The following is a 24,064-nucleotide window of genomic DNA, read 5'->3' on the forward strand; positions in this document are numbered from 1 at the left end:
GGGCTACTAGTGCCCAAGATATAATTTACTCAGTAAATTTACTTTATCTCATTTTGAAGTCATGATGGCAATCCAGTTGAAAGTTAAATACTATTAATAATTCTGAAAGAAAAATCATGTCCCCTTATTTTTAAACATACTTTCACAGATTATATGGACTTGAAGGCAATAAGAAATTTTTTAAAGCTTAAAAAAATTCAAGAGAGGCCACATTTCAAAGTAAAACCCTCCCAACCCAAATGGTGCAATGAACCCAAGTGTTGGGAAGAAGACCTGCATGAAATGAGGCGGAGCCGTCAGACTGCTTTCAGCGCTATACACACACGCGTGGGAGACGCGCTAAGTCCTGGGACCTGCCAGGTTGTGCTCGGCCCAGTGACCAGGTCCACAGACTACAGCATCTGGACGGCGAGGCATGTGGCCAAGTTCATTTTCTGCAGGAGCCTTATTCCTGTTAATATCACTTTTCCATATACAAAATATACCCAGCATATTTTCAAGGCCAACAACTTTTCTTTCAAAGAGAAAAATGAGCTATGAATTCAGTGAGTGAATCAAAACACTGGAAAAAAAAAAACAAAACCCAAAACCCAGGTCAAATATAGATCTGATGTGGTCAGAAATGCATTTCTGCAAGAAATGCAGATGAGACGAGATAGCCCTCTACTCAAGCAAAAATCTAAGTCAGCGGCAATGACAGATGACCTGATAGCTAAAATATATATTCCCTTTATCAACAACTTAGAATAATTACCAAGCAGGCAACACTGATGGTATGCCTAGAAGTCACAGAGTCGACCAAGATTTCCTTTTTTGCAATCCTCATTACCTAATTACAGTAGACATGGTCTATCTAGCATTTTATCTACTACTGATGACCAGTTTTAAGAAAGTTTACAAAGCATTTAGCCTAACACAGACTACTTCAATATTATATTAAAAATAAAAATTTTATGTTTTACTCTACGGTTCTTAATAGATCCTTAAACACGGATATAGCAGCTTCACTAGATCAAGCTAGAAGTAACAACATAGGAGAACAAAGACAACTATTTCCTAAAAACACTCCCACCAACATCGTGGAACTACGCAGACGATTAGAAGGTGCCCAGCAGAGCAGCACCTACCTGTGGGTTTTCATGTGTTTCTTGCAGTTGAGCGAGGTCTTAAATGTCTTCTGGCAGTAGGGGCACATGTAGGGGCGGAGGTCGTTGTGGATGCCCATGTGCCGCCGGAGGCTCCCCCCGGTCGTGAAAGCGCCATTACAGATCAGACACTTGAAAGACTTCAGGCCTGTGTGCGTTCGCACATGCGCTTTGAGCACGCCCGCAGAAACAAAGCCTCTTCCACACTGAGAACATTTAAAGGGCTTTTCGCCTGTATGGGACCTAAAAAGAATAAAGACAGTAATGAATGGGTACCTCATGCTTTCATGGTGCCTTATACTTTAGAATGCACTCTCGTAACTATCGCACTTGACACCCCCTGCCCTGAACTCCCTGATTCCAACAGGACCTCTGAGACTCTACGCCAGGTAACCCATCTAAAGTCCTGGGGCTCGTTCATGTCTGACACAAACCCAGACCCCACGTCCTCGTCCATGCTCCATCCTCTCCTCATGACCCCTCACTGTCTCTTATGACCAGGTTTCTACTTCCTTTTCACTGTTGCTAGTGACAATAATTAATCTAAACTCTGATGAACACACCTGAAAAACTGTGAAAGAACATTAACCCTAATGAAACAAACCGATACTTCTCTGACAAGTCCTAGAAACTGCAAAAACTGAAAAATAATAGTGTAAATAAAATTCAGGGGCAATTTGTGGGTAAAATATTTTGGTCAAGACACTAAAGGATGAAAATGTGTGTGTGTGTCTTAGTTCCTCAGTCACATCCAACTCTTTGAGACCCCATGGCCTTCAGCCCACCAGGCTCCTCTGTCCCTGCAATTCTCCAGGCAAGAGTACTGGAGTGGATAGAATACCAATGATCAATAAACATTTGGGGGTCAAAAGTGACATTTTAAATAACAAGCGTTAACACTACCATTCTTAGTATTTCTACAAGTCACCAGGTCACTAAATCACTTTCCATCTCTGAATCTGTCAACTTACCTGATGTGTTGTTTAAGATGGCAAGATTTTTTATAGGCACGATGACAGTAAAAACATTTGTATGGTCTATCTGCTTCATTTACAAAACTGTTATTAAAATAATTTTGAAATAACTGGTTCCTTGGAATGGGCTGGATAAGACCTACAAACCAAAGGAAAATCAGGAATAATTCGCTGTCAATGTACCAAAAAAAGTTAAATGTCAAAAGGCACCTGTTACCCAGAAGATAGGAATCCTGAGAAGCTAGATTCCAATGTGGCAACTAAATGCTATTTTCATTGTGTTAGGAACTGGCTATTCAAAGAACACCTATCCAGAAACACAAAATTAACGTAAGACAGATTTTTTTCCCCAACGTAAAGGAATATTTATGTTATCACAGTTACTTCTCTTTGTTCTAGAGCCAGTTTTTTACGGATTTCTACATTTACTTTCTATGTAAGCATCTACTGGCATCAAATTTCTACAACTATATCAACATGTAGGATAGTCCAAGTTCTCAGTCTCTTGTTTGTTCGGTATGAAGACTGTACCCTAGGTACTACAACAAACTCAAGACAGAAATAATTCCAGCATCATTTCTGTGTTCTAAAAAAGTCTGGGTTTTCATAGGAATTTTATTAAAAGAATATCTGTAAACAGAAAAATGACAATCTTATATATATCAGGTTTTACATACTTTCAAGTAATAAAGAATTCCCTTAGCCTGACCGTGTGATAAGTATGTCTTCATCAAGCAATAACTTATGCAATTCAGGACAAGAATACACTGAACCCTCTGATTTATTTAATATCTACCTGGAACAACAAGGGGAAGACACACACAGTCAGCACTGGCTGGGCTGTGCCTCCTCCGTCCCAGAACAGGCCCCTGCCACACCCTCTGCCCCCTCCACGGCCCTGGGCACTTCCACGCGAGGGTGCACAGGCTCCTCTGACACACGGCTCTCTGGACTGCCCCTGACGGTGCAGGCTACAGCTCAACCCTGTGCCCTAAAGCCCATTACTTCCTCCCGGCTCTCCGAGTGTGCGCAGCCCATCCTCCTAGTCACACAGGGGCCAGGATTTGAGCATCTCTGAGCCACTTGTTAGGTTTTGCCATTTGCCAGTCCTGGAGATCACGTTAGTGAAGATTAAATACATACTATGTGAAACTGGTCTTTTGTGCTGTTTGGTTTTGTGAGCTGCTGAAACTGTGTAACAGCATCAAAGTATTCTAACCTACCACAGGTGCTTCGATCAGTGTCTGTACACTAAACAACTGAACACCCCAGGAATGACAGTCCTAGGAAGCTTGGCAGAAATCATACATAAAGTCATTGCAGACTGGTGTCTGGGGGGAGGATTCTCTTAAACTTGTCTTCTGGGGCTTTCCATTTCTTCTAGAGTCAATTCTGAAAAGTATACTACTCTAGAAAAAATACATTTCATGTATATTTTCAAATGTATTAGCAAAAAGTTGCAGAATATCTGCAAAGTGTTTATCTCATCTGTACCTGTGCTTATAGACTGAGTCTCACTCCTAATACTATAGACATTTTCTCAGTCTTCAGTTTACCAGAGACATGTCAAATTATCTGTTTATTTTCTAAAAGTTGTAAAAATATGTTCACTACAATTTCGTTTTGTCTTAAACTGTTATACTTATTAATTCCTTTTTGTTACTTGTTTTTCATTTTTCTACCTTTTTGAGTTATATATTTATTTTCATTCTTCTTTAGTAAGAAATAATTCTTAAAAGGCTTAATTTCCCTGATAGCAGCTTTGGCCCATTCAATTTGCTTATAAAATGTTCCATTTCTTGTTTGTAATTGCAGTTTTGAGTCTTTCTTTTCCATATAATGAAATTTTAGATAGCTATTTTTTATTATGTTTTCACTGAACTATAGTAAAAGATTGTTTCCTTTACAATTTCTACTTTTGAAAACCTGAAATTTCTTTATACCCCAGAATTTGATCAACTTCTTCATGCACATTTAAAAGAGCATGTACTTTGAAGTAAATAGTTTTAAAGGTATTAAAACTGTTTTAGTATACACCCTTTTATATGTGTGTTTCAAATTCTCTTCAGTCTTGCTATGTCTAAATTAATCTAATTGAAGACAATGGTGCAGAATTTGAATATTTCTCCTTTCTTCTGTTTCTGGTTTATATATTTTCATGCACCTGCTGCTGCTCCTGCTAAGTCACTTCAGTCGTGTCCGACTCTGTGCGACCCCACAGACGGCAGCCCACCAGGCTCCCCCGTCCCTGGGATTCTCCAGGCAAGAATACTGGAGTGGGTCGATATTGCCTTCTCCAGTGCATGAAAGTGAAGCCGCTCAGTCGTGCCCGACTCTTTGTGACCCCGTGGACTGCAGCCCACCAGGCTCCTCCGTCCATGGGATTTTCCAGGCAAGAGGACTGGAGTGGGGTGCCATCGCCTTTTCCGGCTATGCACCTAGATACATAAAAGCTCATGACTGTTGATCATCTGATCAGTGGACTACCACTGACATTAATCCACAATATCTCTCTTTATATCATTTAAGCTTTATTTATACCAAATCATATTTTGTTTGATACTAATTTTGTTCACAGACTAGATTATCTTGCCTAAAATGATGAAATACAGGAACTGTAATAAAAACGTAAATTCTTGCACAGAATTTAATGAATTTAACTTTGCTCTAAGACCTACATTTTCCCAAAAATTCTCATAAGCAGTGTTTTCTTTTTAGTTAACAAAATCATAATTTCCCTTCATTATAACATCAAGCCTAAAAAGAATTCAAAAGCTGGCAGACTTTTGTTTTAATCAGAAGGTGAAAGCTGCCCAAAGGATGATCTGTGACGCAGACGACACGGCACTCCAGGTGCCCCACCAACAGGTTCCCCGAGGAACAGTCCTCCTCGGCGAGGACTCGGACGCCAACACCCTCCCTCACACACCACTTCCTCTCACCAGGAACATAATCCGAGCAGCAGGTTAAGAGACTGACAGAACTAGGATTTTAATTTCTCTGTGGGACATACTGGCCCACAGAGCAAAACAACACTTTGCAACAACCCCCCCTGCTCCACGCGTACAGCTATCTACCTGTGCAGACCACAACACTCCCCCACTTGCAAGACACCCAAGGAGGGGACTCTTACCTACGTCTGTTATGAGAATCGGTTCCTGCAAAGGAATGTCAGGGACTGGGACATTCGCCTTGCCCACACGAACCTTGGCAGGTTTACGCTGGTGCCTCATCTTTCTCAACTCCGTGTGTTTAAAGTGAGAGGCAACGTGAGTCTTCCTGTGGCCTGAGGTTCGGAACTTCTTGTCACAGTGAGGACAAGCAAAAGGTCTGACTCCTAAACAAGTGACAGTGGAATTATTCCAGACACATACATCTCAGTTAAGGTCAGCATAAAATTCTAGTATTGGAATATTGATTTGAATACTCAATTTGTCATTTCATGTTATATGTATATATTATCTCATGGATATTATCAATTATTTCCCTTGTCTGCATACAGTGCACTTCATAGATGTGAAGGCACATAATAAGAGCATTTTATGTATAAAAGAGCCTTTACTATTTTCAGGAGAAAGCCTAAAACGGTAAACTAGGTATTCAAACCACCAGGAGTCCTTCAGACACTAAGACGCTAAGGGTCTCCTCTCATGTGGCCCACCACTTGTGACCGCAATCACAGCACAGCCCCAGGCCTGTGGCCGGCATTCCACATGCTCGGGCCTCAACAGCACTTAGCCGGCCCAGAGCCGAGCAATCCAGCAGCAGATGCTGGCGTCAGAGGCACGTTATCCTGGTCTGTGTCTAAACCCGCTGCCACGGCAGCTCCCTCCTCACTCTTAAGAGGGCGGGGAAGGCTCCCTCTTTGGGCCCTGGGCTCCACGAGGACCCGCTCATGTGGAGGTGGCTCGGCCTACAGAAGGTCACGCGGCCCCGTGCCCCACTGTCCCCGCGCACCTGTGTGCAGGCGAATGTGCACCTTGAGGCTCCCCGAGGTGGAGAAGCTCTTCATGCAGTACTGGCACTTGAAGGCCTTGATGCCCGTGTGTGTCTTGATGTGGGCGGTCAGCGTGCTCTTCACGGCGAAGGCCCGGAAGCACTGGGGGCACTTGAAGGGCTTCTCATGGGTGTGGATGCGGATATGGCGCACTAGGTCGCTGGGCTTGCGGAACTCCTTGGTGCAGTAGGGGCACACGTGCCAGCGCACGCCGTTCTCCTCGCGGATCGACCCTGGGGAGGGCGACAGACGGGCCCAGCCTGGCTCAGAACCGTGCTAAGCCAAGCGCGGACATCCTGCTGACGGCCGGGGGGACACTCAGACCACACGGCACCCCTCTGTGTGCTTTCTGCCACGGCAGAGGGTATGTGCAGTCAACTGTGGGGAAGGCGGAAATCTCCACAATAACTGAAATTTGACTGACACCCTGCTGGCGGCCGGGGGGACACTCAGACCACACAGCACACCTCTGTGTGCTTTCTGCCACAGCAGAGGGTATGTGCGATCAACTACGGGGAAGGCGGAAATCTCCACAGTAACTGAAACAAATGACGACTATGACTGAATCCTGCAGACAGTCCTAAGAGGCTCAGGAAGACACAAATCATTGGCTGAGAGAGAGAAGAACTCTAACGAGACAGGTGCTATAGCATAAATCAAGAATGGGCAGTACAGACTCATCTGCTGGAAATGCAAAGAATAGCAGATCTCATCCAAAGGCTACAAAATTAACTCAAGGAACAAGAAGAGAAGGAGCGAAGAAGTTATAGTAAGTCTTGTCTGAGCCAATCTGTTGTCACTAATAAAAAAAATACAAATAAAAAAATAAAAATACTAATAAAAATGCAAATAAAATGACTAGGAAATGCTAAGTTCTCATGTTATAGAAAGGAACTAGACAGTTAAAACAAAGTTAAAACTCATTTGAACGAGTTCATGATTCATGAACAAATATAGAAAATTCTTCAAATACAAAAAAACTCTAAACACTTTTATTCAACCTTGAACCAGGCTTAAAACTATTTCCACCAGAAGAAAAATCACAAGTAGAATTTGTGGAAATATATTAAGTAAAATAATATCTAAACTGGCAAATTTCTAATTTGACAGAATCATCTTTTAAAATTTCAATAAGATTTATTCATCAGAAATGAAACAGATGCCTACAATAAGAATCCACTTGAAATCAAAAGGGCTTGGGCCATGTTGAGGAAATTCATCAGAAAATTTTCACTGTTTATTGAACTGTGTCTGTACAGACATTATTTTATTAGGGGAAGAGAAAAAATTGTTTCCTTCTCTTTGATATCAGTAAATACAAGGAATTTTCTTTATGCGCAAGTGAATTTGCAAGGAGAGAAAATGTATATTCCTGAAAATAATCCTCTTTGCAGGAATAACACAGGAAAGGAGGTTAAGTAAAAGAATCCAAAATAATATTTTTTCTGAAAACAAGAGCAAAGAAGAACAGACACAAACCATGGCAGGTGGCGGGGAGAAGAGCTGGAAACAAGCGAAATATGTTTTTAAAATGAGAAAAAGATATTTATTTTATGGTGATATTTCTCATATTGAGAAAATCTAAAATTTAAGACTGCTTAAACTAACGGACAAAAACTAATTTAGAAAAGTGCAATAATTAACTAAATGTCTTACCATGACAAATCAGAAAAGCAAGGAACAAAAAGGAAGTCTCTGTTAGCTAAAGTCTGGAAATCACCTTCCTCAATCAGATTTTTTTTCAAGCAAAAATGAAAATATATGTTTAATTGCGTAAGATGACACACAACTTTCACCGGGTTCTAATTATTTCTGGGAATAAAGGAGAACAGAGACACAGACTGGCATCTGGAGCTTTGAGCCTGGCGCTCTCCAAATGCACCCTGCAAGTATTTTGCTTGGCCCAGGCAGTGTTAGAAAGAGAAAACTGAATCCAGATTTCTGACCCTGTGACAAAATGTAAGATCCGGAAAACCAGTTCTTCATTCCCACATGGCAATCCTTCCTGGAGTTGGGCAATAGCTTTTCTCTTCAAACACATCAATAAATTTTAAAAGAAAAAAATATATATAGTCATCCTCAAGATGAAAAGGCATTTACTAAAATTCAACATCTAGTTTTAAGTTTTAAAAAAACTGCCTAAAAACAGGAGGAGGTGAATAAAATCTATCAATAAAATGTTTGACTTATTAGGAAAATACGAAAAGCAGTCCTACTAAATTAGGTCAGGAAAAAGTTCACTATCACACTGCCATTAATTTCTCACGTTTGACAGATGCTAGCCAATGTAACTAGTTAAGATACAAAAACACGCAGTATACAGGAAAAGGCAAAATTATTGTTTACAAATGATATGGCTATATACCTAAAAAACTAAAACTCAGAAAAAGGCCCACATTTTAATCTATGGAAATCAGTATCCTTCCTATCTACAGTCAAAATCCAGAAGAAAATTTTAAACCATTACTAAAATATGGAAGAAAAGAAAAGAAGATCTAAGTAGAAATGCATATCCTATTCTTTTTTAATTTTTTTTTACTGATTGATTCTTTAAGTTATATAGTGCTTTTCAATTTTCAAAAGTTTCACATACATGATTCCATACTAACCCTATTCTTCGGTATGAAGACAAAAAGTTACAAAGGCATCAGTTCTCCCTGATTAAGTCACTTACATACAAATACCAGGGCTTCCCAGGTGGTGCCAGAGGTAAAGAACCTGCCTGCCAATGAGGAGATGCAAGAGAAGTGGGTTCCATCCCTGGGTTGGGAAGACCCCCCAGAGGAGGGCAGGGCGACCCACTCCAGTGTTCTCGCTTGGAGAATCCCATGGACAGAGGGGCCTGGTGGGCTATGGACCACAGAGTCTCAAAGAGTCAGACACAACTAACACGACTTAGCACAGTACATACAAATACCAATAGGAGTTTTTCAGAACTAGTTCTGGAAGTTTAGTAGATGCTTTTAAAGTACATATGAAAAAAAAATATATGGGAAAATAGTTTTATAAAAAAAACAAAAAACTTAAAAACAAGTGAAGTGAGAAAGGACCAGATGTCCTAGTTATAAAACATACAATAAAGCTAAAACCATTTAGTATTACAACACATGAATAAAAAGACAGATTACTGGAATAAAGTCCAGAAAAGACCCACACAGGTTTGAGAGTGTAATATATGATGAAGGTGACAGTGCATTTCAGCAGGGAAAACACGACTTACTCAACAAATGGTGTCTGGGTAGCTGAGTGCCCATCGGCAACAAAAAATAAAACGAAGTCAAAGATTTGGTTTAAAATACAAAAGTATACAGATGGTAAATGGATATATGGTGATCATTTTATAATGTAAAAAAAAAAAAAAATCTAAATGTAAAAGTGTTAGGTAAAAGGTACTTTTTCCATAATGTCAGTGTTGAAGTCTAACTGTTACCCAAATCCAAAAGTCATAAATCACTGACAAATTTGGCTATATAAAAATAAAACCTATCTCTCCCTTCTGCTATATGAAAACAAAAAATACTTCTCCCTTTTAACTCAAAAGCCAAGCAAACTAGAGAAGAACACATGCTACAGAGAATACTGTTCAGGCATCTTGCACATGTAAGATACCATGGCAAGAGAGTAAATATCACACAGATAGCATGGCATACATCTCACTAAGAACAATAATATATAATACATAATAACATGCCTGTGCTTGCTGGGAGACACAAGACCATCGTGAGGCAGCGGCCTGGAGGGCGGACGGGGCGCACGGAGCCCGGCAGGAGCAGAAAGGTGCGTGCCCCGCCGCCCACCAGATTGTGAGATGAGCAGTCCCACCTGGTCTCAGAAAAACTTAAAAATGCATGTATCTATTACACACTTACTACGTTTCAGGCACTATTGGATTCTCCTTTATTTATCTTATCACCGGCCCTTTTACAGATGAGAAAGTTGAAAGGTTAACTGACTTTATTAGAACTTCATAATGAGGATGGTTGGATGGCATCATCGACTCAGTGGACATGAGTCTGAACAAACTCCAGGAGACGGTGAAGGACAGGGAGGCCTGGCGTGCTGCAGTCCACGGGGTTGCAAAGAGTCAGACACAACTTAACGACTGAACAACAAGTAATGATTTACACGGCACAAGTGTTACGATAAATACAAAAGTTTTTGTTAAATATTTAACTCATACATAAAATACTTCTTAAAATAACAAAGCAAATTCTACTAAAAATATTCATTCTCGCAAAACTGAGTAAATCAGAGTGATGGCTTTAGATGGCTGCATATGTTTAACTTGGAAATGTAATTAAGGTTAATTATCAGCTGTTAAGAAAATGTTATGACTTAGGAGACAAGAATAGTTTGCTCAGGGTCTTCTTAGGGTACCAGATGGTATCAACTACCCTTGAAGAAGTGTTTTTGTTTTCAGAAATGATCATTACATTAAAAGTATACTGGTTCCTGTAAGAGGAGGGACTTCTTTTAATCAAAAGCACTGTCTTTATATAGAGACATGCCCCCAGTAATTTTCTCATCACAACATCAGAGATGATTAAAACAAAAAAAGCTTGCTCCAACCTATACTAAGGATCACGTTTAATCTAAAATTTACTAGAACTACATAAACTTGCTCAGTACTCTAAATATTTAATGTAGTCAAGTATTTCAAAAATTAAAATTTGCATAATCTTTACAAACTCTGTAAGTACAACATTCCATATTAAAATAACATACAATAGGGTTAACTGCAGTTCCATTTTAGAATCTCCATATCCTTATAAACTCGCTAAGTACAACACCCCACATTAAAATAATGTACAATAGGGTTAATTGCAGTTCCATTTTGAAATCTTCATCTGATGCTCAGTGCAAAAGAGAAAGCCGTTTCTAACCCTGAAGACGGAGGACAACGTGGGATGAAGTCTCCCCTTCAGCACCTCCCGGAGGCCAGCCTGGCCTGCCCTCAGCCACGTCCGAGCATCTCCGGACATTCACAGCAACGTGCAGCAACTTGTTTCACAGGGACCGTAGGCTTTCATCACTTTATCAGGTGTACGAAAAGGAAGTGTTCAAGAACGCACAGCTAACACGGGACCTTCAAGGCCACCACACAGCTGACAAAAATGTGTGGCAATGGCCCTTATTTCCTTCTTGCCTCTCCAGATCCCAGGAAAACCCAGACAATAAACTGCTTGGGTTCCATCATCCTGTTTTTCACTTGGGGAGGAAGGGTCGGATCAAAAGAGGAGGGAGAAGAAGGAGAGTAGGGCCAAGATGTTTTGTGGGCTGAGATTCAGAGATTTCACAACCACAGGTTAGCAATGGGACAACACACTCTGAGAAAGAAGTGTTAACACAGATCACAGGTTAGTCCATGCCTCCCAAGAACAGTTAGTGCATTAAGCAAACATTTTTATAGGACCACTTCTCCCAAAAGGCAGGGATCTATCTTAACCATAAAAGACACAGTAAGGCCTGCTCCGGCATGGTGAGCCATAGCGAGCCCTGTGGGATGTTCAGAAACACACAGAACGCATTCCAGCTGCACATGAGTGACCCAGGGGACCAGGGGTCCTGCTTGTCTTCAGCACTGAGGAAGGAAGACCCCTGCTCCTACGAGGCAGCGACGTGAGCTGGCCTCCAACAACTGCCCGAGTCCCCCAGAGAATGAGAGAGGAGAGCGAGGAAGGAGACACGTGTGACGCAGTCACGTCTGTGGGAACGCACGCCGCTCAGCAGACGCGAGAGTGCTGAGGGGACAGCAGGCACCCAGCTTCACCATGACATGTGCTTGTGTCCAGACGCCCGGAAGGAAGGCAGAAACGCAGGTGGGGCGGGCTTCCAAGGGCCAGGAGCCGGGGAACAGACGGCGCCACTGGGAAAGGGCCAAGGGGGGCGCAGGGGGGCTTCTGGAGCATCAGGTGGGGGCAACGGGGGACGACGGGGCAGACACTGGCAGGAAGAGCTGGCAGGAAGGAGGGTTCAATCACGGGACATCGGCCGCCCGCGGAAAAGGGGCAAGTCCAACAAGGCTCACCACAAACAAATGCTATTGGGTAGAGACGATCGGGGCCTTCAACAACACATCCCCCTTCAGAAGGAAAAAGGAGGGCATGACTCTTAAATAGCAACTGACCACCCAAATGTCGGAACCTTAAGGCATGCTAAAATTACCTGGTAGGAACGGTGATTTCTTCTTTATAATCTTTTTCTCCTTTTTATCCAGCTTCTCTGGGCTTTCCTGCTCTTTCTCTTGCTCTGTGTCTGTAGGGTCAGCTGGCTCACTTGAAACGCTCGTAGCGTCTGGGGTCTGGCCCTGAGCTGCCGCGGCCTTGGTGTGGCTGGGGTCGCTCGGATGCGCTGCAACTGGAATTGAAGACAGCCCACTGTTTTCTAAGGCTTGCTGAGACAGAACAGAACTAGGAGGTTAGGAGGGGTGGCGCCCGCACCTGCCCACCAAAGCCAATCACAAAGACACGAGCAAGCCTGACCTGCGGGATTCTGACTCAGCCCCACCAGGAGGAAAGCCTCCGTCGCCAAGCAGTCCTCTACTAACATAAGCAGAACGTCCAGCTCTGGAGGTGGAAACGTCCCTTTTGAAATCTGACATCTTACCCCTACCCAAAATCTGGCATGGCAAGCATTTGCGTTCCAAAATTAAAGGGGATTAAAATTAATTACACTGCCTGGTAGAATTGTTGTATCAGACAACCCTGGTTGTCTATAGCACATCTGGGAATCACTGTTAAGAGACGAGAGGGGCTTCGCCCTCAGGACACCAGCTGCCACCGGGTCCTGACAGCCTGACTCTTCACTCCCCAATCTGTCACCACGAAGGTGGAGCACACAGGTCAGCGTTTACCATCAGCAAGGAAACGGAGGGGCGCGGGGGTGAGGGCCGCGGCCGTGGAATGGGCCTGGGGGAGAACGAGAGAGGCCCAGTGTGCCCTCCTCCGCCAGCTCCATGCAAGCAGAGATGCTCACACATGGTCAGAACACGCGGCGCTGTCTCCAAGGAGCTCGGGCAAGAATCAAATAGTCCTCACCCTCTGTCACCAGGGACAGATACAAGAAAGCCCTGAAAAGCCTGTTCTTTTCCAGGAAACTCACTTACAGAGAAAAAAGTTAGGTTTTTTAAACTTTTTGTTTATAGATTAATAAATCATTTCAAAATCTGCACTTTCCATAAGTAATCAAATAAGCATGCTTTGTTTCAATATAATCGTTTCAGTTAGGACACATCTTTCGTGAAGACGTCTTTACTGCGACAAGCCCTGAACAATGACTCCCAGTGGTGACCCTGGCCCTGGCGGACACGGACAGCAGGGGCAGCGCGTCTCACCTGCAGGATGTCCTGGTTGATGCCCACAGTGATGCTCAGCTGCTGGGCGGCCTGGGGCGGCTGGCTGGCCTCCACCGGCCCCGGCTCCGACAGCTCCAGCAACTGCTGGATGACGTCGGTCACCACCTGCGAGCTCTGCTGACCGGGAGCCGACGGGACCTGGGCGTCCGTCTGCTGGAGTGGTAAAGTCTGAAACAACGTGGCCTGAAAACACACCAATGTTTCATTAAAAATGGTAAACAAGTATGCTAATTCGTACACCAATTTTTTTAAAAAAAGAAACCAGCATTATCTTCATTATGAGCATGAAAATCTAACAATATTCCAAATATGCCTCACTGACTTTTTAAGTTAGACCAAAACTGACTCTTAAAAAAATGTATTCAATGAATTTCTCTGTAACTCTTTTAAAGTCTTTTACATGGTAGTAGAGACTATCACTTCAAGATGAGGGATTAAGCACACAAGCCTCATCCCCCTGTTGGTCACTAAAATGAAGGAGAAAAAAGTTACCAAATAGAGAAAATAAGAAAGAAATCACTGTGGTCTAAAAGTTTTTTTGATTCCTAAAAAACAGGGGCATTGGAGGAATAACAGGTCTGTAAAGCCACAGCCAAGAGTATGTAAGGGGAGAGCTGATCTGATTCCTCAAAAACCCAGAAATCTGAAAAACACACACATAAGACGTGGGGTCAGAGAACCTGCAAGACACTGTCATGGCAGATATCAGGACAGACCCCTGCATGACATTCTCAGTGTTTTATTGAGAATGTAGATTTTTTTCAATGACTTGGATTATCATTCCAGGTAATTCACTCCACCTACATGCTGGATTTGCATACTGCCAAAAGAAAAGGGAAAAAAACTCTAACATTTGCTTGATTTATATATTGAAAACTTTATTTAAAACTACTCAGTCCAAAATAAAATTGAAGACCTAATTACAAGACTGATTACTCTCCAGTTTTAGAACTTCTTCACAACACTTTCCCTAATCAAGAGTAAGCTGAGGACTCATCCCAAGCCACAAATATTGTGAGAAAGGAAAAAGCCAACCCTCAATTGGCGCCCCATGCTTGGAGACTGAATACCAACTGGGCCTGCGCTGTCTGCACTAAGAGGCAGCTGCCGACCTGACACCAGCTACTGGCTGGCTGCACTCATGAGGCCCCTCTGCACTCACGAGACTAGTCTGCTGTGGTCAGGACACCATGCTCCACACTTGGATGCCGCCAGGCAGCTCAGCTGAGAGGGCAGGAGAAAAAGCAGCCGGAGGCTGAGTTACCACAGCCTACAGGAAGGAGTCAAGTGGGCGTGCTGAGTCACAACCTTAACTGCATGTTAAACTGGAAAATACAACTTAGTTTCCCCAAAGTGCAAGGTTTCAGGAGAAAGAATCACCATCACATCAGACCTAGGGAAATATCACTTTAAAAAGAGAAGTGATTCTTCAATGATAACACAAGCATAAAGAATATTCAATAATCATCATCAGTCAACACTGACTGTAGGAATTACAACTTCATAACAGTGATGACGTTTGACCTTATTTCTAACTGGTTCAGATGACACCCCATAAATCAGAATCACATAAAAATTATTTTAAAGTTTCCAAAAATTTGATTTTCTTTAATTAAGCAAACAAATTAAGTAGGACCCATACTTCCATAGTGGAAACTTTCATAGCACCTTTATGATACTACTATTCAATTTTAAAGTTCATAATTAAGATGACAGATTTTGGTAAAAGAATATCTTCTGTCAATCAGCTGGCCAAGCTTACCGTTAAGACGTGAGCAGTCTCTGTAGCGCCTGCTGAATTCTGTGGTCCACCCATATGCATCTTGCTGATGTGAGTGTTCAAGCTACCTAAACTTTTAAATACACAACTACATTCTGTACAATTATAGGTAGGGCCATTCTTGACCTTAAAGAACAAAAAAGAAAAATCAATATTTCACAATTAATTGTTAGATTAAAATATTTAAATGATGGCAAATTATAACTAACCATTCAATTAAAATGAGAGAAATAACGTAACTCTTTATTATACCTTTTACGTTAGAGAGGTCTAGAATCAATGACCTGACTGTAATCAATATTTTCAGTCTGGGATTAATTGAAATTTCAGTCTTTTCTATAAATCAGAACTGGCTCAGGAGTGAAAAACCACAATTTTCAGTTACAGTACTCTAGTTAAAAAAAAAAGTCTGACCTGTTCTCGATTTCTTAAATGGTTAGCGTTCAATAAAACGGTTTAAGTGTTCAACAACCAAGGCCAAACAGTTAGACTTTTACTCTGAGTCTTAAACACACAAGTCAGGAGGGCGGCCGCCAGTTCCAACAGTCACGTCACATCACTGACCACTTTCTAAAACTCTGATGGAGCAGAAGTGGAGCATGGAGCAGTGACGGGAACAGGGCCACTGGCATGGAGGCTGTGCCCGCCGGTCCTCGCCCAGCCCTCAGGCCCCACACCCTCCCTGTCAGCTGTGCCTGCCAGCCCTGCGCTCAGGAGAGACTCCATCCTCCCAACACCTGGAGAAGAGCAAGTCCACGGCTTTAGGCTCGCCACAGGAGTAGATAACACTCCAAGCAACCTTTAGGGGTTGTTCCCAGAACACCAGAGTCGGTCCCACTACAGGCCCCGGGGGTCTCTGGCCGGGGGCGGGCGGCCCTGGCCTTCCCTGCAGGGCTCCCATAAGCCGGGGGGTGCTCAGCCTCCTTTCCCAGTGCTGTGTGTGCAGACACAGACCCTTGGCGATCGCCTCCACACGGAGCGGCTCCAGGAGGCTCCGACGTGGACCAAAAGGTACCCTCACCAGTGATCTCCCCAGGCCCCCTGGGTCTTCCACAGTGAAGTCTTCAAAAGCAGTTTCACTGCATGAGTTCTCAGTCTGCTTGTAAACTATCAGAACTGTGTAAGCTTTTCTTCATTTTACTGTTATGGAAGGATTTACTGTTACCTAAGGATTTACCAAGGGAAAAATTAAAAGACATACACTTGCTTTTAAGACTGTGATATTTTTCATCCTCCAAAGCAATTACATAAAATAAATAATCCATGGTAAGTGCTTTGTGTTGCTTAAATACGTCTTCATCATCTCCAACTAGACTAAATAAGACACCAAATCATGACAGTTAACAAGAGCAAACACGAATGGGATGAAGAGAGCTACCCCCAGAGGCTGACAAATCAGTATTATCTGGAGACAACAGAGCACTGGAACATCAGTTTGGCTGAAATGATCAGTTAATGTGCAGCATGGAGGGAAATCCACTGGCCAGGACTCTGCTGGCAGAAAAGGTGAGTGGGGATGCACACGAGGGCAGCAATACCAGCACAGAAAAACACTGCCTCCTCAGTTCATCTTTTCTCTCTCAGTTCCTTACACTTGGAAGCGTCCATGTTTCAGGTTCACTAAAGGCATGACGTGACACAGATTGATAGACCGTAACTAGCAACAGTATTACGATTATTTTCAAACGTTTATTCATCAAAGCTATAATATTGTTGGTAAAAAGACAAAAAATAGTATTTTATATTTCCATACAAGCCAAAAAGGTTCATATGTTATATATATATATAGATAAATATTATTCATGTGTATGTATGTACTTGTACATATATATACATATATATATATTTGGGGGAGCTTCTTAGGTGGCTCAGTGGTAAAGAATCTACCTGCAATGCAGGAGAAGTGGGTTCAATCCTTGGATAGGGAAAATCCCCTGGAGGAGGGCATGGCAACCCACTCCAGTACTCTTGCCTGGAGAATACCATGTGAGGAGCCTGGCGGGCCAGTCCATGGGGGTTGCAAAAAGTCGGACATGACTGAGCCTGCACTGCACACACGTACTTTTTTAAACAGGGTTTGTTCCGCACAAACCCTTCATCTACATTTAGCAAGTGGCTCACCCTTCACTCCGGGGGCACCTGTGCAGCCTGTGACGTCTGCACCCCTGTGAGGACCTCCTCGCTCCACCCCAGCCCGCCCGCCCGCCACACGCCTACACCCCGGGGACATGCTCACCTCGGAGTGAACCCTCTGCACATGGGACTGGAGGTTCCCTTTCTGAGAAAAGGCGGCGGGACAGAAGGCACAGGCGTGGGGCTTCTCACCCGTATGCTTAATCATGTGAGTCTGCAGCGCTCCCTTCTGGTTAAAAGCTTTTCCACATTCGCTGCACTTAAATGGCCTTTCACCTGGAGAGAGAGAAAGATGATCAAAATAAGATTCTGCACTGTGTGAGCACCTGATGGGTTAAGAGAAACACTTCTTAAGTTACCCAAACTCAAGACTGCACATCTGGTCCCTCCAGGCAGAACGCCTCCCTGTGGCCACAGACCCACACTCCCACTGACTCCTCAACATCGCAAAGGAGCACCGCGGGCCCCAGCAAGCAGTGGGAAAGCCGAGACCCCGGTCCAGGCCGGCCGGTTCCAGGGCATAGTCTGGCCCCGAGGCCCCGTCAGGGGTCCTCCAGGAGCCAGTGCGCCCCACACCTGTGTGTATCCGGACATGCCGCGTCAGCTGGCTTGGCTTCTGGAACGTCTTTCCGCAGTGCGGGCAGGAGTATGTGAAGCTGCTCCTGTCGATGTTCCTGTTGTACGACCTGGTGCCGGCCACCCTGGGATCCCGGAGGGAAAGCACGCGGTAAGTGGGGGTCCCTGTGTCCCCACTGCTTCAAAACCAGAGAGAGCTTTAAGGAGAGATCAACCGCACACACAGGAGCGAGGAGGCTCCCGCCTCCCCGGTCCGCAGCTGCCGCCCTGCGCCCTGGCTCTCCCTGCTCCAGCCCCCACAAGCAGCCTCGCCGCATCCTGAAGGCTGGGCAGGAACCTCCAGCCTAGGCTTTCTCATCTGCAAAACGGAGACCACAGCAGTATCCTGGCCTGAAGGGTGGTCTGTTAATGATTAAATGAAGTTTTAATTATCTGTTTGCAGACACACGAAGCAGTGTTGAATACGTGCAAGCTCCAGTTAGTACAAATAAACCAACTCACTAAAAAGGATGCTACTCTGGCCCTGTGAGTTCACTCTACACACCTTCTTACCTGCCCATTAAAAGTGTACTGCCAATACCTTGTTCTACAGCTGTTATTGTAATACAGCTAAAAACTTCTACCCTCAGTCTGAGGTTTCATTTTTTACCTTATCTGCCTTACTGCAGACACGACACGGAACACAGGTTATAAAAGCCATCCCAGTACCACACTCCCGAGTCGCCCTGCTCCTGTTCCTAAAGCAGCGTGCCAATTTTTCACACATGGTGTAATCTTCTTTAGCTGGGAAAGGCTCCCCACCTGATCTTGTAATGTGTCTTCATATGCTCCTTGAGCTGTGAGGACGTCTCGAACTCCTTCCTGCAGGCCTTGCAGGTGTGACTGCGGCTCCCAGCCAGCTCCTGGCGGTGCTCCTCCATGTGGATGGCCAGCTGGCTCTGCAGGGTGAACTCATCCCCACACTCGGAGCAGATGAGGTTCTAAGGAGGAGAGGCCACCCGTGAGCACGCGGACGCGCCGGAGCATGGCTGCTTAAACCGCTGACGCACGGAGTGCGCCCTCCTGGGGAACAAACACTGCCTTGCCTCTCAAAAGATACACTGCGGGATCCAAACATGAGGATACAAGAAAACACTTCTTTGTTGACAGAAACACAGGGAAAATGATGAGAGAACACTACAGCTTTTGAGCAAAGTGAGCTGCTTCAAACTGATTGCTGGGTAACAACACTTTGTCCATCTACGCTGTGAAAACTCTGAAGCAGGACTTGGATGCCACAAAAAGGTCAGGAAAGAATTTAATAAACTTCCTTAAAACAAGCTGACAGCTGGTAAGTTCTTAAATGGAAACACCTATCATTCTCTCCGTCTGGTTTATGTGGAAGGTCGATTATAGGACAGTCAGCGATTCCGTACAGATGTGCCTGGCTGAGCACCTGTGGGGCTAACATAAGATACACACAGGATTTCAAAGCCTTACTGAAAAGAAGGCAAGGTGTAAAACAGCACAGTAACTTTTAATGTGAGACTTACAACATTTTGGATATATTTTCATAAATAAAATAAAATTTATTTCATCTGTTTTGTTTTGACTTCTGAAAATACAGCCACGGTAAATTTTAAATTACTCGTGTCTCGGTTAGGACAGCGCAGGTCCAATGTTCCAAAGCTGGGCCTTGGTTCACGTTAAGGCTCCGAATCACTAGCCATGTGCACCTGAGTGTACTGACCGCCCAAGGGGTGTGAAACAGTGGTGACAGCAACACCTGCCCTCACTCAAGGGGCTGCCACAGTTAAGTCCAGAGATACACGTAAGATGCTGGACAGCTCAGTACACAGAGGCAGTGCTCAGTAATGAACTGCCGACACGGTACAAAGTGAGGCGTCCCATAGTACTATGTGGAAAAGAACGAGCATAACCTGTCAGTGAGCCTAAACTGCTAGTTCTAAACAAAGAACACAAAGCTATCTCTTCCCACCAGACTTTCTTCTAATTACTGCACCTGATGGTCTCGTGAATGCACAGAAACCTCACTGAATGAGGCCGCTCACTGACGCTAGTCAGCGCATCCTTCGCGGAATGGATGAAGTTGAATAGGATACTTGGAGTAATCCAATGACTTCAACTTAAACAACTTTAAGTTAGTGTTAGTATTTAAAAATGTAAGGAAATAACAAACTGCTGTTTTGGTAGTGTCTTGCTGATAATAAAGAAATTTCTTTCTTGGAACTGTCAAAAATTTTTTAAAAACACCTCACAACAAAACTTGCTGCCCACCTTGAATGCAGCGGTAGGGCCACGTGTACCCTGACTCTGCAGGCAAAACATTCACCCTGCCCTGACAACTTACAGTTATGACGCAAACCATGACTTTTATCCCCCATTCCCAGCCCTGTTTATTTGCTCTGGCTCAGATCCACCCTCTTTTTTGCGTACTTTTGTTTTTTTTTAACCAAATGAGCAGGTGAGTACATTTCAGGAGGTATCTACATGGATATTCCTCTGAAACTTGTCTGAACTTTCTGAGTAAACCCTGGCTTGTGTACAATTAGTTCACGTGGTGAAAGCAGGATGGAGTACACGCTGAACCACAACTGACATGGGCTATTGGACGGGAGGTTTTGTAGCTGCCACAACGTCACACCTGCCAACCCCAAGAGGCATGGATGCGCCTCCCATCCCTCTGGGCCCCAGCAGCCTGGGTCCCGGGCACATCCCGGTGGCAGCGTGAGGCCTGGAGGGCAGCAGGCGGCCTGTCCACTGCACTGCGTTTCCTGCGGCCGGAGCTCCTGCTCATGCCTCCCGAAGAGGCAGGTGGTCCTGGGTGATGTCAGTGACTGCTGAGTGGCCAGCAGACCGTCAAGGAAACGTGTGCCTTTCTTATCAGTCCCCATCTGGTTTAAGATGAAATTTTTAAAGTCAGAGTATGTGACACGATAAACAGCAACCACCTTCAAGCTCCTTGCCTGTAACACCTGCCCTTTCTGCCCCCTCCCGGGGGCCACCGTGGCCCTTCTTTCGCGCCCCCCGGGCACCCCTCCCAGGCTGTCTCAGGAGCCCTCTGCCCTGCCCACAGGAATCTGCCTCAAGGTGCTGCTCAGTGTTCGGGAGACGCCCCAGCCTCCCCCGCAGACCCCGCCCTCCCGAGCCCAGCACAGCAACCCCCCCCCAACCCTGGGCATGGTTTCCCCGGCTCACTGCAGGGCCGGCAGGCGCCCTGTGCCGCGGATGCACACAGGGCCCCCGCCGCCAGGCTTCCCCGCACGGCTGCCGGCCTCGAGCACGTCACAGCACTGCAGCCCTCCGCCGACACCCGACTCCCCCCTCCCATCACACAGGTGTCCCCAAACCGAACCTCAATGCGGACCGCCACCCAGTTCACGGGCGCTGCGGACACATCCCACACTCCCCTCCCACCGAACACACGCACAGCAGTTCGCAGCAGTGATCCCAGCATTCCATTCACACGATCCCCGTGTATGTGTGTGTGCGCGCGCCCACGCGCGCCCCTGGTCAGCTCAGCCCCGGGTCCCCAGGGCAGGCTTCCCGCAGCCCCCCAGCCCCTCACAGAGCAACACGAGGCTGCGCTGGCCACGCCCAGCCCAAGGGCAGCCCCACGGGTCAGGGCAGCGGATGCCACATAGCACCGCAGGCCCGAAACAGTACCCGAGACTCAGTGAGCTGAAGAGGACAGCACAGAACGCCAGCACTCGACGGCCTTGGTGGGGCGCACATATCTGTGCGCGCACTGCCGCCCCCAGACAAGCTGCTCCCGGGAGAACTGAGGTCTGGGGCGAAGGGGACTTAACTCTCTACCCCTTTCTCTACTGTTTGAGTCTCACTATGTGAACTGACTCCCAGATATTTTAAAATACCGTATTAAACACTTTCTGCCTTTTAAAAACAACACATTGGCCATTTCTGGACAGTGCTACAGCTGTCCAGATTGAAGCCAGGCCTACAGTCTGCAGAAGGTACAGAGGGGCACACGCTTTCTAGAATACAAGGTGGCACTCTACAAAGAGCCTGAAGAAGCCTTGTTAATTCAGTAAATCCAATTGCAGGAGTCTATTTCAGTGAAACGATGAAAGACACATGCGTTATCTGCATCATTTATAGTACTGAAGGAGAACAAACAACTTAAATGTTAAAATTTAAGAAATATCATGACTCTCTACAGGTGCTGAAGACTTTAGTAAAGTGGTTTAGAATAGCGATGTGGGGGAAACGCTCATGGTTGATTCAGTGAACAAGGGAAAGAGGCATTCACAAATACGAAAGGAACAGAGCAGATGACATAATAGTATATAACTATATTTGCACTAAAAACACTATTCTTAAACAAACTATTATGGAAGTAGATGTACACCCCCCCCCCAAAAAAAAAAACCAGAAACAGCACAACTGACCCTTGAAAAGCATGGAAGGCTAGGGCCATTGACCCCACAGGTGAAAATCTGAGCATAACTTTACAGCGGGCCCTCCATGTCCACGGTTCCCCATCCTTGGTCCTGGAACCACCCAGTCCTGTCGGATGTGTTTACTTAAAAGTTCTACCCACGCTGCTAAAGGGTCTACCCACGCTGTATATGCATTCTCTCCCGCTGGTGTGACTATTGGTTCTTTTACTTTTGTTAATCAGTTTCTAACTTTTTCCAAAATGAAAATGTATTACTTATATAATAAGAATTTAAAAGATAAAAAGAAATTATTTTATACAAAAAAATTAAAGACGTAAAAAGAGGACACAAACCTATACATGATGTACAAACTCAGTTTTCAGGATGCAGATTTTACACGTGCAATTAAATGTTGTATGTTTTTCTGTCTCAGGAGAAAATCACACCAAATAGTTACCTGTAATCACCCCTGGGTAGCCAAATTAGAGGTGACTGCTATTTTCTCTGTGCTACATTTGCATGTTCCCGACTGTCTACAGTAACAGTGAGGGGTGATATTTTACACTTCACGTGCACCCACCCAGCAGCAGGCAGGCCTCTCTGGGCAGCGTGCCCTCAACTCCATCTCAAGACTGTCCCCTTTCAGACTATTACTAGGGGGCATAAACTGCTTTGTGTCTTCATGAATTTCCTCTCTTCTCCCAAATGCCCATGTGTCGGGGGATGCAGGAGCCAGGCAAGGAGACTCTACCATCTTCAGAGGCAGAAAGTTTACCTTTATTCACTCAGAATTCTACAGAAGCTAACTTCTGTTAAGGAGAAAACAGGGGTCACCTCCGCCAGCCACTGTGGACGAACTTTGATCCTCCGAATACACCACACATTAAATAAAAAGTCTTGCCCTAAGCTGCTGACACGACCCAAAAACAGATGCTTTCCCAGGGACCTGGAGACTGGCTGAGGCGAGTTTCAGGATAATGGGCTCCATGACACCTATACAAAAGACTTTTTCTAACTAAAAGCCTCCTGACCCAAGATGAGATGCATTTTAAAAATCAGCGAACAAAGTATAGGCCGAAATAATTACCTCTTCCTTTTCATGCAGCATAACATGTGCTTTGAGACTAGCCACTCTGGAGAATTTCTTGTTACACACGGGACAAGTAGGATCCTCCCCATTGTGGGTACATTTGTGAAGGGTCAGGTTGAACTCAACATTAAAGGTTTGGGGGCACTGGTCGCATCGATGTGGCTAGGTGGAGAGAAAAGTCGAAAAGCTACTGAAACACAATCTTTCCACAATAAACGTCATTCAAACATTAGCAAGCACCACAATCCACAGATAAGCTTTAGAAGCAACTTCTGAAGTCCTTCTGGACCTGAAGTCAATAAATCCAAAATGGACACAGGAAAGCTCCTTACAGAATTTCTCAAAGCAGTATACAGAGACATCACATTTGCATAGAAAATTATTTCTAATGAGAAATGCTGCATATAAATCTAACAGAATGAAACCTCTATGAAAGCAAAAGTGAGAGACTTCAACTTATTGGGTGGGGCTTTCCCCTTCTTTTTATGACAACTCCATTGCTGTAAACAAAATCACTTCCAACAAAGTAACCATAAAACTCTCACTGGATTGTCACAGGGCTGCCTAGCCCCACCTAAAATTCCCCAAACGGAAGGTGTCCTGCCATTTACTTGT

At 44.7% G+C, this 24,064-nt stretch overlaps 1 protein-coding gene across 6 annotated transcripts in view; it reads right to left on the reverse strand.

The window, feature by feature from the left end:
• The window catches only part of ZNF236 (zinc finger protein 236), a 68,481-nt gene that overhangs the window by 33,069 nt on the left and 11,348 nt on the right, over positions 1–24,064 (reverse strand). For all 6 annotated transcript variants that reach the window (XM_065932280.1, XM_065932279.1, XM_065932278.1 and 3 more), the window contains exons 3-13: positions 23,447–23,611; positions 18,761–18,939; positions 17,960–18,084; positions 17,487–17,659; positions 15,233–15,376; positions 13,450–13,653; positions 12,282–12,510; positions 6,077–6,349; positions 5,253–5,456; positions 2,117–2,258; positions 1,128–1,388 (exon numbers count right to left, since the gene is read on the reverse strand). In XM_065932280.1, coding sequence (XP_065788352.1) covers positions 1,128–1,388; positions 2,117–2,258; positions 5,253–5,456; positions 6,077–6,349; positions 12,282–12,510; positions 13,450–13,653; positions 15,233–15,376; positions 17,487–17,659; positions 17,960–18,084; positions 18,761–18,939; positions 23,447–23,611 — 2,099 coding nt within the window. The remainder of the gene's footprint in view (positions 1–1,127; positions 1,389–2,116; positions 2,259–5,252; positions 5,457–6,076; positions 6,350–12,281; positions 12,511–13,449; positions 13,654–15,232; positions 15,377–17,486; positions 17,660–17,959; positions 18,085–18,760; positions 18,940–23,446; positions 23,612–24,064) is intronic.

This window comes from Muntiacus reevesi, chromosome 4, assembly GCF_963930625.1.
Source record: "Muntiacus reevesi chromosome 4, mMunRee1.1, whole genome shotgun sequence".
NCBI classification, from domain to species: domain Eukaryota; kingdom Metazoa; phylum Chordata; class Mammalia; order Artiodactyla; family Cervidae; genus Muntiacus; species Muntiacus reevesi.